Below are 17,237 nucleotides of genomic sequence, written 5' to 3' on the forward strand. Positions count from 1 at the left end.
AGTTTAACACGTTTTTATATTTCTTTCATAAACTTTCTTCTTCCCCTCTCTCACACACTCATACACACACAAACCTTTGAGGAACTGACTGGGCATGACTTAAGATGAGATAACTCGGCCAGTTAAAATTTTTGTAAAAAAAAAAAAAAAAAAAACCAACAACAAACAAACCCAAAAACCAAAACACAATGGACAGAATTCCTCCCTGAAACTCAGACCCAGAAAGCCTTCAGTGATGCTGGGAGTTGTAGTCTCCTGTGGGATGAAATCAGAAGTAATTGATTGGATATAGTGAAGCTAGAAGGAGGATATAATTGGCAGCAGACTCACCATCACATCTCTGAGTCTAAAGCTCCCAGCATTTCTTGAAGCTTCACAGTTCTTTGATCCCAAAGGAAAAATTAGACAGTGCTCCAGCTCTGCTTGCAGCTGCAAAACTCCAAACTGAGATTCTGCAAATGTGACACTCAAAGAATAAATATCTCCTGTTTAAGTCACTATTACTACGTAGAAAATATTGTGGCCGCAAGTGCACAAGGCAACATCTCCCTCAAAAAGGTGAAGCATGTGAGAAAACCATCTGGTTTGTTTGTCCTTTACATCTACACACACAGAAGGATCCAAAGGGGAAGATGACCATAAGGTTAACTCTAAGGTGTTATCTTTGAACCATCCTCCTGTCTGATGTGAAATTTGGTGGTGCCTTCTCATAAGCTTCAGATCTTCAATTTCCATAGAAATGATTGTAACTCTATGCTGATACAAGAGCCGTCTTATGAGAATAGAAGTGACTTCACAACTGCCCCCTAAGAATCTGATACCTATCTCACCAGAAGATGAGATTCTGTACCGTTCCCTATAGTTCATTGTGCTCTGCCTCAGGGGCCTCTGTACAAAGACAGGGAGGGCTGAGAAAGAAATACTGTAATAGGAAAAATGAGAACACACAACAGGGAAAAAGGCCTGCCCATGCATTCACAGGGGTTGATACAGTCAACTTTTAGAAAAAGTAGAACTACAGAATTATGGGACACAATATGTTTGTGTTGCTTGACTTTCCTATACCAAACACACTGTTACACTGTCAGGTAAATATTCATGTTTCTTTGGAAGGCTTAAAAAGGAATTGTGCTTTCATTTCAGAGAGTAAAGAAATTTTCAGCTACTACTTCCATAAGCAGTTGCACAAAAATGGATTAAAAAAATCTGGGACATGGGAGTAGCTCCCTGGATTTAACACCATGAAAACAGACAGGGAAGTACAGATTAATGCATCATTTGTCATATCCAGAGGGTGAGTCAGTTAATGATTTCATATATCTAGAGGTATGTTCATGTCATGGATAATGCTAGACTAGGCAATCTGCCCAATTCAACACTGGAACTACGGATCTGTCTCAAGGAAGTATGACATAAAAGCTTGGTATCTTTTTATTATTATTATTTACTTAGCCTAGTGTGGCTGGAGAATTTGAAGGTTTTGAGTGTTCATTTGTTCAGGAAGTCTTTCATACTTTAATCCTTGCTTCTCCTTCAGGCACAGGAGAAAAGCTAAGAAGCACTCAGTAGCAAGCCTCACTTTACCAGCCCCCCTGCTAGCACTGTTCCCTCAGCCTTCCCATTTCCCAAGTAGATGAAGTGGCAGTGTCACTTGTTCCACCTATGTCTTCTGCTGAGACTCTCCAAACTTCACATCCTGCCCAGTGTGTGCAGACTTTCAAGACCTTTTCTTACTTCCACTAAATCATTTAATTGTTTTCTCTGTTATTTACCAAATTCACTTCAGATACCCACAGGCACTCTGTCATGGGTAAATAAAAAATGCTTGGGGAGTCTTGATCAAAAATTTTTTCTTATTTTATCATCCAGCACACTCATTTCTTCTTCCAGTGAGGTAGCCGTATTTTAATTATAAATATGTCGTTTGTGCAAAGCCTCAGTATCTTGAGCAAGATCAGCTGCATTGCTGACATTCTTTTACAGCCTTTTAAAGAAACAACATTTTACTATAAAATTTACAAGATTATATTCTTTCTGAGGTTGGGGAATTCTGCTGTAAGTAATCAGACATCCAAGCAGCCATTGCTCATGCCATCCTTTAGCAAATAAACAGAGCTGTGAAAAGGTAACTCTTTGGGGATACACTCTTCGTGGATATGTTGGTCTCAGCAGAAGTGAAATCTAGGCTGCAAATAGTCCTTTTACAAAAAGCAGTTTAAACACAAAAATAAGATGCTCTTAAACATTTCCATCTATGTTGTCTCATTTTTAAGACTTTAGCAACACATTGAACTTGTGAAAGAAAGGAAATGTGACCTTGAGGTCCATTTGGTTTAGGTTTATCTCAGGATTTTTACTTTTTTGGGTTGGATTCACAGCTAGTGAACTTGTTTTGTCTGAATTTGGTCCACTACCTGGTTTGATGGTGGATGAAGAATGTTTAAAAGGATCTATTAAATTCTTAACCTATTTTTCATGCCAAATTAGCAAATTTAAATCTGTGCATCCTTAATTCTTGTTCTTGAAACTGATATTCTTTCCACCCATGTTCCCTACAGTCAATTCCCTACAATGGAGAAACAGCCATTTTTTCTTGTTACCAGCATATATTTAAAACAGTGAAAATGAAACCATCACCAATAAAGTCATAAAAGTTCAGATCATATTTGTAGTTATACATCATAGAGAACTCAAACCCTTCCACTAAGTATTAGGTTGGTTCTCTGGAAACTAGTTGATTTTTAAAATCCTTATTATGTGATAATGGATCAAAATGAAATGAAAAGTAATTTTCTACTTTTTATAACACACAATGGGCAGATCTAAAATAACAGTAACGTGAGTCCAGTTGACCACTAGAGAATGCTTGTTTTTCAGGTTTTTTTACTGTCTTTTGCTTGTCTTTTGTCTTTGAAGACTGTAGTCTTCAGAGGTAACAAGCTTACAATAGCCAGCTTTATTTCCATCTATTGAGATCAGTGATGGCCACAGGAAGGAAACTAGTACATCTAAATCAAGCATGGGTTATTCAAACCTATCTCTATGAAACGTTAACGAATTATGTATGAGATTTTTTTACACATTAAGCGAAGACATGAGTGAGTGAAACTTTACGCTTAGGCTATACGACTAAATAAAAGTGAACCAATAAAAAGCAAAGCTCAGCTCACGTGAAGACAAAGTCTAACAATGTTAAGCATTTTCACTTGCAACCCTTCTTAAACATCCTTCTCCGTAACTATTTTATTTTGCACTATAAACATATAAACATACTTCTCATTCTGCAATGCAAATTTGTATTGATTATTTAACAGTAGAGGTTGATCATAAAGATATGAAAATAATTGTGAATACTTGCAGATAAATAGCAACACTGTGCAATCCCAGCTAAAGTCTAGATTTAATGTGAAGCATGATTTTTACATTTCCAACCATGGAGCCTACACATCAATTGCACTAGTTGTTCTGACCATACTCCACTCATTCTTTCCTCCTGGACTATTAGCTGTGCAGGTCATTTATGGCAATATTTTTGCAATAAGAGTTTCATACAGGTGCTCAACATGCGATAACCTGCAAGTGGTTCTCAGAGGTGCCAAATTATCAAAACTTATAACTTTACTGGTGACCCAAATCCCCCCACAGATGTTTTTCAAAAAATTAACAGACATTTTGAGAATCTGCCTTGAATTCATCACCATTTTAAAATACCTGAAGTGCTTCGAAAGTGTTCTAAACTCAGCACATGGAAGTGAAGTTCTAAATTATTTCAAAGTGTCAACTTTGGATGAATTCTGGGGAAAAAGTCTTGGAGAGAATTTTCTTGAATTAAATTAAAAGTTTCTCTAACTAAAGGCTTTTGGGGACCACTTCTATTTATTAAGTAGTCTTTCAGGCTGACAATATTCAAATATAAATCATGTCATAATGATTGATCCAGGATTTTTTCTTTTTAAAACTCAAAAGGTGAACATGAAAAGTAGCTTTTTAAGGAAGGGCTTTGATTTAAATTTTCCCAATAACTGACCAAAGAGAACAAGAATAATGGAATGAAGCCAGAGAGTACAATTCTGAAATCCCTCTACAATCAATATGCTTAATTCAGGAATAAATTTAGGAATTTTGAGTTTGAAAGGCAAACTCAGTGAGAAACAGATTTCAATTCCTATATTCCTACTTTATTTCCCATGGTTCTACTGATTCACAATTTAGGTTATTTTTCTATGAAAGTATTATTTCGTCAGGTACATCAGACTCTGCCTCCACATGAACAACAGAGCTTTAAACCGTTTAATTCAAGTCTGTTGTATTCACAATGTTTGTGACACGAACAGGCATTTGGGTTTGGCTTGGTCATTATAAGCAGTTATGAGGATTACTTTGTTGCAAGTTCAGTTTACTTAAGTAAACAAATAATACTTTTTTTGGTTCTAACCAGATTCAAAAACTGAAACCAGAGAAGCTTTAATACTCTTCAGCTTTGTACATGAATATATGTCAACAGCAGTAGTGTGATGTTCTTCAGAATTACCCATGAATACCAATGAAGACTAGTAAGACAACTGATAGGAATGAATCCCTTATTAACAATATAATATAAATAGCAGCAGTTATCTGCTATTTTGGTTCTCCACAGGATCTTCTAAAGATAGTAAATGTGTTTAAGAGCGAAATTACATAGATAAAAGCCACAGAGATCATTGCTTTACTCCTACACATTCATACTATAATAACAAAGGTCTTGAGGCATGGAGGGAGGAAAGCAATAACATGATTTGTAATGCACACAGTTAATTTTTCCAGAAGTCCTTCCCCTGACAGCTTATTTGAAGAAGGATAAGGGGAAAAGAGAAGCTGAGTCTGTCCCATCCTAGTGATAATATTAAATACAATAGGTAATTTTTATAGTGGGAAAGTTTGCAAAGCTTTCTAGTGTATGGAAGGTGCTCCTGCGAAAAGTTCACCTTCCCTGGCAAGGGACCTGCCACAGCGGGGGAGGAAGATCTGCAGCTCAGCACTGCTGGTTCTCATTTTCACAAGTGATGGTTATGATTGCAGTTCCTGGAAAAAAAGGTAGAGGTGGGAGCTGAAGACTCCCGATATGGCAGAAGTCTTGTGTGCGTGCACTATTAAATATTCATTGAAGTGAGCTTCGTTACTGATTCTTCCTTGACTGTCAGTCACAAATGCTTTTGCTTTATGTGGAGGCTACTCAGAGGGTTCTGTTCAGAGCAGGCCTTAGTTCTGCTTTGCCTTTGGGTTTGCCCAATCTGTATGGAAACCTTATGAAACTGATTTTCTTCTGACAGTGCAAGTGTGGCAATTGCTAGGGAACATTATTTCTTTTCAGTTTGACACACGTCTGTTTTGGAAACCTCTGACAATTATGCACAGGACTTTAATAATACAAATGCCATGCAGTCTAATAGGAGGGAAACAGGAAGAGAAGGAAAGGAGAATTAAAAAACAGAACTGAATGTGTGCAAGTACAGCTATGGAATTACTTCCAAATTTTTTTTCTCTTGCTTAATAACTCTCTCTTGAAAAGGATTCCTTCTGGCAAAAAGAATAGAATAAGATAACTTTCTAATAGAAACAACTTATGCCACATCTAATTTTGGGGAGGAAAAAAAAAAAAAAAAAGACTTCAATCTGGAATGATTGCTAAAAGTTCTTTTAAATTATAGCAGTTAAGAAACAGACCAAATAAAAATAACTCCTACAAAAAATAGTTATTACATCACTGGGACTTTTTTTCATTTAACCAGTACAATTCAAAAAGCCTTCAGGCCTCACCCCATCTTCAGAAATAATGGTGTAAATCTAATACGACTCCAGTTGAAAGACAGAAAAACGCAGGTTTATTTCAGCACTAAAACCACATCTTAATTATGTATTCAGAGACCTGACCTGGGTCTTCTGTGTCCTCATGCAGCTTTCTGCATCATCACATCTAGGAGTATTTGTAGCTGATTTGTAGCTGATTCAAACATACGTTTAAGAGTTATAACCAGCAGTACATTAAAACAAACAAAAACACCTAATAAAAAGTACTAAAACCAAAAATGAAATTCAGCACACAGAAGAATGCCAACAGCGATGTGTGAAAAAAATGAAATTAGGTTCATGCTAAGAACAGTTATTACAAATAAACATGGTCAGGAATATAACAGCTTTTTCAATCAACATTAAATAAGATAAATTGACACCTTAAGGAAAAACAAACACACATTTTTAGACACTGAATCACATTGCAAAACACCATGAAATTTCTTCCAACTCGACCCACATATTACTCAGTGTGCAGCCTGCCAGGACAGTCCACCTGGTTTGCGGTCCACTCCCAGGAGCAAGGCACATTGCTGCATACAGACTGCCTGAATTACTCTAACTGCAGTAGTAGGGCTTGTTATTGCACAGGACTGCACACTTTTCCTGCAAATGTACAATGAAGTAGTGCTCCTGGAATAGTTAGGAAGCCCTGCCCTTAAACAAACTGAAGGTCCTCACTGACCAAAAAGGTTACAAACAATTTCATATTATTATTGATGTATGAAAGCATTGCTGCAAACTTTTGACACAATCAGATTTGTCCTAACTGATTTGCTTGAGAAGCATTAAAAACTACCCAGTGAAAAAGCAAGCAAGATTACTGAAGGAAGAAGTGGAAGAAGCCTTTTAAGCAAATCTTCTAAGTGTTAACCTCTTTGGCTTTGGACGGCATTTTTAAAAAGCAAGCCAAACCCTCATTTTCTATAATCAGTTTATGCTGCAGTCATGCTTTATTCAGAAGTTAAGCATGACAGCATGACTCCTTAGATGGTTTCTATTTCAAAAGGCAAGTTTTCTTACCATGTATAAGGTTTCCAGTAAAACTCAAACTGATAAATATGCCTAAATGAGATAAAACAAAATAAATATTTCACAGCAGAACTTTTCATATTTATTTGCCATTGTAGATGCCATGAAAGGACATGAGCTTAGAGGCCTTTAGGAAAAAAAAAAAGAATGAAAAAACAGATTTATAGTTACAGGACAGCCACTGGCTGCATTTTCAAAGACAAGTCAGATATTTGAATACATAATTCTCTTAGACTTCTTTTACAATTTCATCCATTGGTTCAAGAATAGAACTGGCAATCTTATTTCCTTCTCAAGTTTATCATTCATTGCACGATACTGAACTAGCAATTTAACATCTTGATGCTTGAATTTAAAATGTTAAACCACTTGAGGATATAACAAAGTAGTGTGATCTTTGTCTATCTGCATGCAACAGATTTCAGGTCTCCTGAAAACATTTACAGTAACATGATATAGCCACCATTTTTTTCCAGGTTGACAGAACCTATTGATTCTGGTAAATCAGAAAAGCTCTGTTTTTCTTACACTGGTTAGATACAAGTATTCTACATGTCATTGGTCTCTCATACAGACATTGGTGTGTGTCTGGAGTATTTTGACCAAAACCAAATCATGATATCACTGCAGCACTTTGCAAAATTGAATCATAAATATGGAATTTAATACTATGTAAATCAATGCAGTCAAGTATACAAAGCCCAACTGGAAAAGCTGTTTTACATGTGCAAAGAGAAACCTTCCTAAACTTACACAGTAAATAAATGTTTGTAAAAAGAAAAAGAAAAAATAGACTGCAGTGCTGTGACTTTTTGGCACATTGTCAGAAGAGGGGTGCTTCTGCTCACAGACATGTGGCTACTTTTATGTTCCATGGAACTGCAACCCTGTACATGAGGTACCACACATGATGTCTGGCGCCTGAGGAGTTAATCAAGTTCTGTCTCAGCGTTGCCAGCCAAGCAGCAGCCTTCGCTGCCTGTAGTGGATAAAGAGAACATTGCTGAGACTGGAGGCTCTACTTACCAAGTCTAATTACATTCCTATTCTAAACCATTCCTAATGCATTTCAAAACCCAGAAATATTCTGGCCTCTTCAGCCTTTCAGAAATTGTCATGAAAGTAATGAATAGAAGAGAAGAAATGTTTGGGCCTACATGTTTATGTTTCCTCATGTCTCATATCATGAAAGTAGTATTTCATTTCACTGGGAAAAAAAAAAATGCAGTCTTGTGTCTGGAGGTGGACAAGCTCCTTTCAAACAATGTCTGCAGAAGAAAAAGTTGATATGATGTGTCTTTTCATGCTTGGTCTCTCTCCAGATCACTGTAAGAAATGAGTAAATAGATAAAGTGGTAAAGGGGGCCAGGAGAGGAATAACACAGAGCCAGAAAAAGTAGGTTCTACCAAAATTATGAAAGTAATTTATGCGTGGTTCTATGCAATACGTATTTTTCTTTACCCCTATCAGTAATAGGGAATAAAAATAATGAGAAAGAATTCACAGACATAAAATATTATCTTCCTTTTCAGAATGTCTTAAATAAAGGCAAACTGGTGTTAGAACTTTTGGGGGAAGAAAGACAAATATTTAGGACAGAAATCAATGCATTGCAGCCCACAGGCTGAATTCTGCATTCTCAGAGCTCAATACAAGAATGGAGAAGGAGGGATGATGATTTTAAATGGCCTTTGCCCTTTCTTAGAATTTAGTATGGTTTAAAATTGCCGCATCTTATACACAGCCACTCCAGTGCCCATGAGATGAGAACAGCTAGTGACCAACCATGAAGTAGCTACATTCCTTCCTCTTGGCCACATACTGATGTGTCATATCATGCTACCCACTGCTGGCATTATATGAACAGAATCATGTCTACTTGCAACATATAGCTGTATTCTGTTTTCCAGTAGACTTCATGTTATGCAAAGCAAATTCTGCTGTGCTCCATGATGCCTGGTGAACCCCTTCATTCAAAAGACAGGTCATTAGTTATTTGTTTTACTGGATGGAACACACTTTTCAGTGAATTTATTAGATCCAGTTCATACCTGGGAACAGCTAATCTGAATTCAGTCCATGTTAGTTTTTTCCCCTCACCAAAGAAAAAACTTGTGCTAGTGTAGAAATGATACTACTTTGATTTTCAGATGAACTCCTGCAAAAACTCTCACATAGAGTTGGCTTGTATCTTGGAAGCCTTTGAACATATTGTCTTAGATGCCAGCTTAGAAAAGCAAATGAATAAGCAATCACACATTCAGACAGGATCAACAACAGCACCACCAAAGGCGGCATCCTAGTATTTCCCTGGGCAAAATTCTTGTGTTGTCTTTGAGCCAGGATTCATTACCCTTTCGTCTTTCCTTGAGTTTTCACTTTCATTACTTAGAGACAGAAATGTAAGGTTCCCATAGCTTCAGGTAACTACAGTAACGTCTCAGCAAAGTCATGGCTGTAGAAGCAAAACCTTGTTATAAACTGTTAAATATTACATAGGGATAGCTTTACTGTTACACAGAGAACATCTACAAATAGGCAGTTAGCGTATTTTAGCTGTTATCTGGTGTGCCATTGTAGTCATTTCATCGCTATCCTGTCCCCCAGCAGTTTCCATTGGCTTGCTTTCTGTATCTCTAGCCCTAAATTTGAAATAGTCTTTTTGTGGCTAGAATAAAGCTCTGCGTTTCACAAAGTAGTTCTTAAAATATGTTCAATAACAACAATTCTGTGAAACATCTACTGAGAAACAGGGTTCCCTATATATTTTTGTATCTTATGACTGTGACTGCAAGCTCTCACTGAAGCTTTTTTTTTTCTTTTTAATGTCTTTAGAGCTTTCATAAGGGCTCACTCCTTTGTGGATTCTCCTCTCTCACTTCAGAGGTTTCTTCCCACTCCTAGGTGCCTACATTCACAAAGGCTGTAGGACGTAATTGTCTTTCAGGATTCTACGCTTCTCCCATAGCTGTAAGAACTGGTGCAAGGATTCAGAGCCATTTTATGGACCCACAAAGATAAGAGGATTGTTGACGAGGAAAATAGTAAAAAAATACTGTTTCAGAATTACCCAAGACCTCCTTATTTAGCTGTACTTTCTACAAAGAAATGCTTCTAACTGCAATATTTTACAAGAAAAAGAAAGCATTACACAATGCTAATGCATGTTCAGACGACTCTTTATGCCAAAAGTGGGGTTACACAGCCACCTTGAAGACCACTTAACTTAGGGAGCAGAACAATATTACATAGCTTTAGGGCCACCTCTCAGCACAGATAACATACACTTAAATAAGCGCACTGAGAAATCCTGGCCCTATTACAGCTACAAGGATTTTTGCCACTGATTTTCAAGAAAACATGTTTTTGTCCATGGTATTTAGTCTATAAGCGACTCACTGGTTTACGTGTTTTTGTTATATAACTGTGGATTATGAAGAAATATGTGAAACTTCCAAGTTTGGTCATGGTCAATCACCAATCAGCGAAAGAACAAAGTTTGTCTCTGTTAGTGACAGATTTAGGCAGAATGGAGAAACTGAACCAAAACATACCATCAAAAGCCCATTCCTTTCTGGACACCTCATCTAAATGAGCCTAAACTCACTGAAATTTTCCTAGGCATTCTCATGACCTTGCTATCCCAAGCAGCTTAGTACCCATCTCCTTTCAAAATCAAAATTCAGGGAATAAGGCAAGGGTCCCAATCTGAGACATTTGACACAAATAGTGGCAAAGTCAAGATCAAAATAAAACAGACAGTTGTGGCCACTTTAAAGCATCATTGGATTCAGGTAAGAGTGAGGAGTGGAGTGATCCACCTTTTAGAGGATAGGCTCATGGTTGTACAACTGCTCCAACTGAGTGGGATTTAACTCTACATTCCCTATCCAGCAAGGTGCATCCCAGCTTCTCCTAGGATGGTCCCCACCCAGATTCACATCCTGATGAACTTGTGCTGTGGAGCAGAAGAAAATTCAAGAATTATAAGTCTAGAATGGCAAAGGAAGAGAAAGCATCTCTTTAGCTTAATAGTTAAGGCACTCAGCTGGGAGGGAGGAGTCCTGCTTTTGATCCTTACACTGTTTCTATATTTTTTCAGTTATTCATTTCATGCACAGCAGGAACAAAAGCCCAAGTTCTCCCCCCTCCCAGGCACATGCTTTAGGTCAGAAAAAAACCATATTTCAACATTTTTTCCAGATGAACAGCTACAACAGTAACTAAATTTGTGGGTGCATTACCTTAAAGGAGTAAAAACCTTACAAAAATATTGAAACTGAGAACATTTGTATAATTAGCTGCCAAGACTGGAGGGAGCGAACACAAAGAATAACACTCAGAGTTAAAGCCCTCCTTTTACTATTGTTCATTTGGCAATTTTGCAATTCTAATTCTTTACTCCTTTTGCAAACATGACAGTGATACCTTTAAATCCTATTTTACTGATTTATATACAGAAGCCAATGCAAAAGGCACTTCTATAGCACCTTTCATCTGAAAACTCAGTATACTCTACAAATAGCAATTAATCTTCATAACACTTAACTACCTCCTCCAATGTGTTAACAGCTCATTTTACAGCTGGTGAAACCAAGGCAGAGGAAAGTTGAGTCATGTATGCAAGGTCACATAATAAATCCACCCTGTAACTCCAAAACGTCTCTTTGCATGTGTAAAGTCCACAAAATATTTATAGGGGCTGGTTAAGAAGAAAAATTAACTTCCTGAGATTCACAGTTGATTTTTAAAGTAGTTGGCATCAGGATACTATAAATATGCTTTTCTTGATATAATATTTGTTACTAAACCATGCTCAATATTACTCCTCTGAATCTTTTTTGCTTTGAAAATCAGAAGTAAAAAAACCTGATTCTGCACTATACTAGCATCAGGTCACTCACACTGGGGTGTAGCACACTGGTATTATAAAACCTATAATCTAGTCAGTATGCAAGAATGAGGACTGCTTCAAGACTTGCCAAAAGCCTTTTTGAACAACTGAACAATTTGGTTTTATCAATGCTTTTTCTGCTACATATTTGCTACAATAGTATTGCCCCCCGCCCAATTCTGGTACATGTGCCTATGTATAAGCCTGTGCATGCATGCTGAAAGAAGACTGTTTTAAAGAGGTTAAAACATTAGCTAAAGAGGCTGGCTTTCACTGTTAGCCTTTAGGCATACATAAGAAATTCTCAGGCAAAACCCTGCAAACCACTATTTGATCAGGACAAACACAAACAGCAGCTCTCCCACGCTGTCACTGCCACACGAAACACATGCAATCAGCTATTCATCATATGTTTGCCAGCTTTCTGCTTGACTTTGCTGACGAGGGTTTACAGATCAAAGCCTGGTTTTTCTCTTCAAGCCCAGTTTCCAGACAACAGTTGAGAAGTCCCTAGAAAGGGACTATGGACTAAATTAGTTAAAGCAACTTTAATGTAACCATATTTACAGAATTAATAATTTCACTTACTGTATGATCTTCCATAAGAAACAAAGAGTTGAAAATTTTACATATAACAAGGCATAAACAAGAGCAAAATCAATCTAACAGATATACCACAGGCACAGTCCTTGTGAGGCTGATTTCTTCCTTGCTTAGTTTTTACAGTGGGGGTGTTGTTTATACGCAACAGTAATACAATTTGCACTTCTGTGAGGACATCAGTCTTGATGAGTTTGGAGATCTGAGTAACATACCTAATGTCTGACAAAATTCAGAGATTTAAGACCATTGCTGGCAGTGGGAAAAGGTGTGAGCGAGAAAATAATAAAAAGAAAGTAAGGAAGTGGCTTGAGCTTGTTGTGGCCTTTTTCACTTAGCCATACAAAAGAGAAAAATGGCACGAAAAATCAGGCAATGCAAATATCTGCAGTTTTTGGTCATTATCTACATAACTGCATCACCACTGTTATTCTTCTAAACAGAAGTCATTATTTACCTTGTAATTCATCATCAAAGATCTTGGTTACGTAAGACAAATTGCTGCAGCTTAACCAGGATCAAATTAAAAGTACAAACGTACAATTCTACTCTATCCTTACACGCGATTAGCTTAGTTTTTAATTTTTCTATGCAAATTAAACCAATTTAAATGTGAAATAGGCAGACGTATCTATATTAGGACCTGGACATAATTAACTATGCTGAATTTAAATTACATAAGCTAGTGTGACTTTTCATATATAGACAAGGTCTAAGTCATAAGATATAGAAGCTCCCTCCCCTAACCAGCTGACTTGCAGTGCCTTTGATGTAAAAATTTATACAAGTAGATACTTGTGTGGATATTCACAATGCCCTTTCTGCAACTGTTTTTCTCAATTATTGATAACAGATTAATGAGAAATCAGCAATACAGACTGCATTTCCCTGCTGGTTTTATTCAACTTGTATATAATACTGTTTTGTGGCATTCAGTGAATATTAACAAATTAAAAGGACAAGCCACATGTAGAACTGGAAAAAGCTCTTCCAAGGAGACACAGGTACAACTTCTTGATTATTCAAATTACAGATCTCTGAATGAAACAACGCACCCCAAAATCAAAGCAAAACTTAGCAGGTTCTCTTTCTAACACATTACAAGCCTATCAGCAATTGTAACTGTGCATCCTGTACTGAAATTAGAATAGGCCATTATCTGCATTCTGTGATTTGTTTAAAGCAGAAGGCACCTGTATGCTATAGAAAAGCGTTTACTCATTGATTAAAAAAAAAGAGACAGATGGAGATCGGTAAAACACACAAAGCCCAATTTTACAGCACAGACGAGCAATTTCAGTTCATTGAAGAGGAAACACCTCTTTAATGACAAAATTAAGGATTTAATAGCAAAGTCCAGTCTCACAGTCATTATATAAGAAATGACATGAGATGATAAACAACTGCTCTTGGTAATATTCCTCCCTTTTGAGGGGCCAGGACAAGGGGGATGCAGAACTGAAGCCTGATCTTGAAGATTAATGTGGTGCTCATGGGAATTTCACCGCCTTGCATAAAGATCCAGTTCAGAACTAGAGAGAAGGAGAAAATTTAGAGTGCAACAAAAGCCTCCTAGCAATACTGGGGAGAGAGGAAAAAGAGGGAAAACAAACAAAAACAGTGCAGGGAATTAAAAACCTACTCATCATGAAGGCAAGAGGAGCAGACAGCTACATGTACAAGGCTTCTGCAGAGAAGTCTTACAAGGCATAGCTTCAAGGAAAATTGATGGATCTAGCCAGGGTACAGCAAAAGTCAAATCCAGGCTGACACAATCATATATTCAAAGCACACCACTGCTGATTAACACACCATCGTGTTAGTTGATCTACATATTTGGCACTATCTTAAATCAAAATCTAGATTTTTGAAGGGGGTAAATAAACCCTCTTTACATAAAAGGCAAGGTCCTAAAAAATGCAATTCAGTTAAGCTCCCCTTAAACCCCTGATGCTCAGTCTCAAAATTTAAGTGAGTTGCTGGACTGCTGCAGAATGCCTTTAGCTTCCTGAGCATGGTTCATACTTTTAAACAAGGCCAAACAAATGCCAGCAATAACAACAATCAAACTTGAGGAAAAGCATGCACTGGAAGACACTTGTCCAGGAAATCGCAGAAGGCAAAATCCTAATTTGAGAACTGCAATGAGGTATTTGTTGTCAGGGCTATTGCTGTATTTCTTAGTGGCACTGGCCCCAGAAAATGATGTCAGAACCTGGAATTTAGGATTTTCATTGTTCGTAAAATCACAGGGTAAATACCTAACCTTCAGCAACCCAAAGTATTTTCAGCCCCATAAAGCATTAGTGAACTTCCAACTGTTTAGAAGAACAAATCCAATTCTTCATTTTGCCCTAAGGCATTATTCAACAGAAATGGCTCCACCTCATACACCATTGGACCTTACAGCTGGCTTGGTTAAACACCGACATGACACTTTGCATTTAAAGGGATGTGCTCTCATACAACAGGACATCCCAAGATGCCCCTATATTTCCAAGAAAGTCTGTATACTTCTAAACATTTCCTAAAGTTCCTATACTATGTGAGATGAGCAGTGGAAAGATCCATAGGACCTGTCCCCATAATGTAAATATCAGCACAACCTGAGTGATTTGAGGCAGGGACAGTCTTTTGTCAAAGGGCAACAGGTTTTTGTCTGCATATATGAAAAGCCTAGCATAATAGCATTTAAAAAATATACCAGAGAGAAAATAAGGGGGTGGGAGGTGGTATGGATTTCTCCTACTCATGTACCTGTAACTGTATCTGGTCCACAGATGTAACTGTGCATGACCTACTGTAAACCGTGTAACATTTTTCTTGTGTCCAACTGATTTTTTTTGTCCCCTCCCCCTTTTAAATCCAAATAGCTGACAAAGTCAACGATGACTTCTACACCAAACGCCGACATCTTGCAGAGCTGGCTGCCAAGGGGAGCCTGCCACTCCATCCAGTGCGCCTAGATGAAGACAGGGCTTACACGATTGACAGTGGCCTAACCAAACAGAATGGGCAGAAATCCAAAATGGCAAAGATCCACACACACCCATTAGGTTACAATTCCCACTACAAGACCTGGGATCCCAACGACCAGTCTCTTAGACGGCAAGCATACACAAACAAGGGGAAGCATGGTATGGCAGACCCAACGTTAAGCGACCCACTGACAACCCGGAGCCAGCATTATTTGGGCCCACAGCCATACTTCATAACTAACAGCAAGACAGAAGTAACTGTTTGAGTTTGTTTTCCTTTTTTTTTTTTTTTTTATGAAATCCTTTAAAAACCACATGCAAATACACACAAAACAAAAACACTCAACTGAAAGGCAAAAAACAAATTTAAAAATATAAAATTAAAAAAAAAAAAAGGAAACGGAAGGAAGGAACTTCCACCTGGACACTCTTGGTATCCAGCCAACTGTAGACCGAAGAGTGGGTTAATACCATTCAGCAATACACACTGAAGGTGGAATTATAAACTCCATTTGTATTTCCCAATGGAACACAAACCCTTGTGACTAAATTTTTGTACTTGAAACTAAAATCCATGATGAGAAGTAGCACAATCTAGAGAAACTTTATGTCTGCTTAATCATTTACACTATGTTCCTGCCTTGAGACAGAGGAAGAAAGAGAGAACAATATACCGTAATATATTATTTGAGAGGAGTTTTGTACAAAACCTATTAATAATCACTAGATCTGTGAAAAGCCAAGAGCAAACATCTTGGTACAAACCCTAACATCTATTATTGTACTTTCACACCATCCTATAGAAAGCGCAAAAAATATATATACAATAAGGGAAAAAAGACTCTTTCACAAGGAATTTATGAAGACTGTTATGATTGAGAGCATACGGGACCTTTCTGGTTGGTAGAGAATTCTGCAGGATGATAACAAACAGCAGAAGATTTTATTTCAGTTTATTTCGTTTGAGTTGAAATTTTTGGGAACCTCCAAAACAAGACATATCATATGACACAGAAAGCTGCTGGGGGAATAAGGGCATCAGAATATTCCCTCTCAGTCCTCCTGTTTTCAGGCAGATGGTAACAATTCTCACTTTGCAGACTGTCAGGACTTTTTCTTCACCTAAATGTTTTGCCTATCTTCAACTGCTTCAGACTGAAATTAAGCGTGGGTGGTGCCTTTACTGTATTACTATTGTTCAATGACAGTCTTGTTTTTCAAAGTGACCCCTCTGTTCCTTTAAGCTATTTCCTCATGTTTTGCTAAGGATGACAAGGGTTCTGCCCTGCTCAGCCTCCTCTGTCCCCAAAGGAAACTGGACTACATATCCCTGCAGTGGTTGCACAGTCAAGACTATTTAGTTAGCCCCTCCATTTTCCCAACTTAAACTTTTTCCCTCTAGTCTCTCATTTTGTATTTGCTTTTAGCCATGGTAGTTCTTTGTAGCTCAACTAAATGTTATATGGTATATTGTCTCTATCGTTTGGCTTTCTATAGTGGCGTTCCCTCTTGGTGGACTATTTGGTGGAAGAGGCTAATGGACTAGCCTCAAATGTCAAAGAGATCTGGGTTTAAACTAAACAAACAATTGGACTCGTGGTCTTGACTGTGGTTCTGATGAGCAGGATGCTTTGTTCATATGAACAAAACCACTCTTGAATTGGGCACTGGTAGCAAACTCGCAGTCCTGGCCCTGTAAAGGCTTCGGCACATCCACAAACAGGTAAACGGAGTTGGGATGGGACAGCGGTGCTGCAACTGCCTGATGGCAGGCAACGCAGTCTTTCACTTAAATTCCTGCCCTTCCCCTGAAACAAGTCATTTGGCTAAATCCTAACTAGCTATCTTACTACAGTTGTGTTCTCTCCAGCTGTCAATTCTTCTGGAGATTAGTTTTGGAAGA

At 37.7% G+C, this 17,237-nt stretch overlaps 1 protein-coding gene across 1 annotated transcript in view; it reads left to right on the top strand.

The window, feature by feature from the left end:
* The window catches only part of SHISA9 (shisa family member 9), a 191,493-nt gene extending 175,893 nt beyond the window's left edge, over nt 1-15,600 (top strand). The window contains 1 exon segment of the mRNA XM_075514830.1: nt 15,230-15,600. Coding sequence (XP_075370945.1) covers nt 15,230-15,600 — 371 coding nt within the window.
* Nucleotides 15,601-17,237: the final 1,637 nt, after the last annotated feature.

This window comes from Mycteria americana, chromosome 12, assembly GCF_035582795.1.
Source record: "Mycteria americana isolate JAX WOST 10 ecotype Jacksonville Zoo and Gardens chromosome 12, USCA_MyAme_1.0, whole genome shotgun sequence".
Lineage (NCBI taxonomy): Eukaryota > Metazoa > Chordata > Aves > Ciconiiformes > Ciconiidae > Mycteria > Mycteria americana.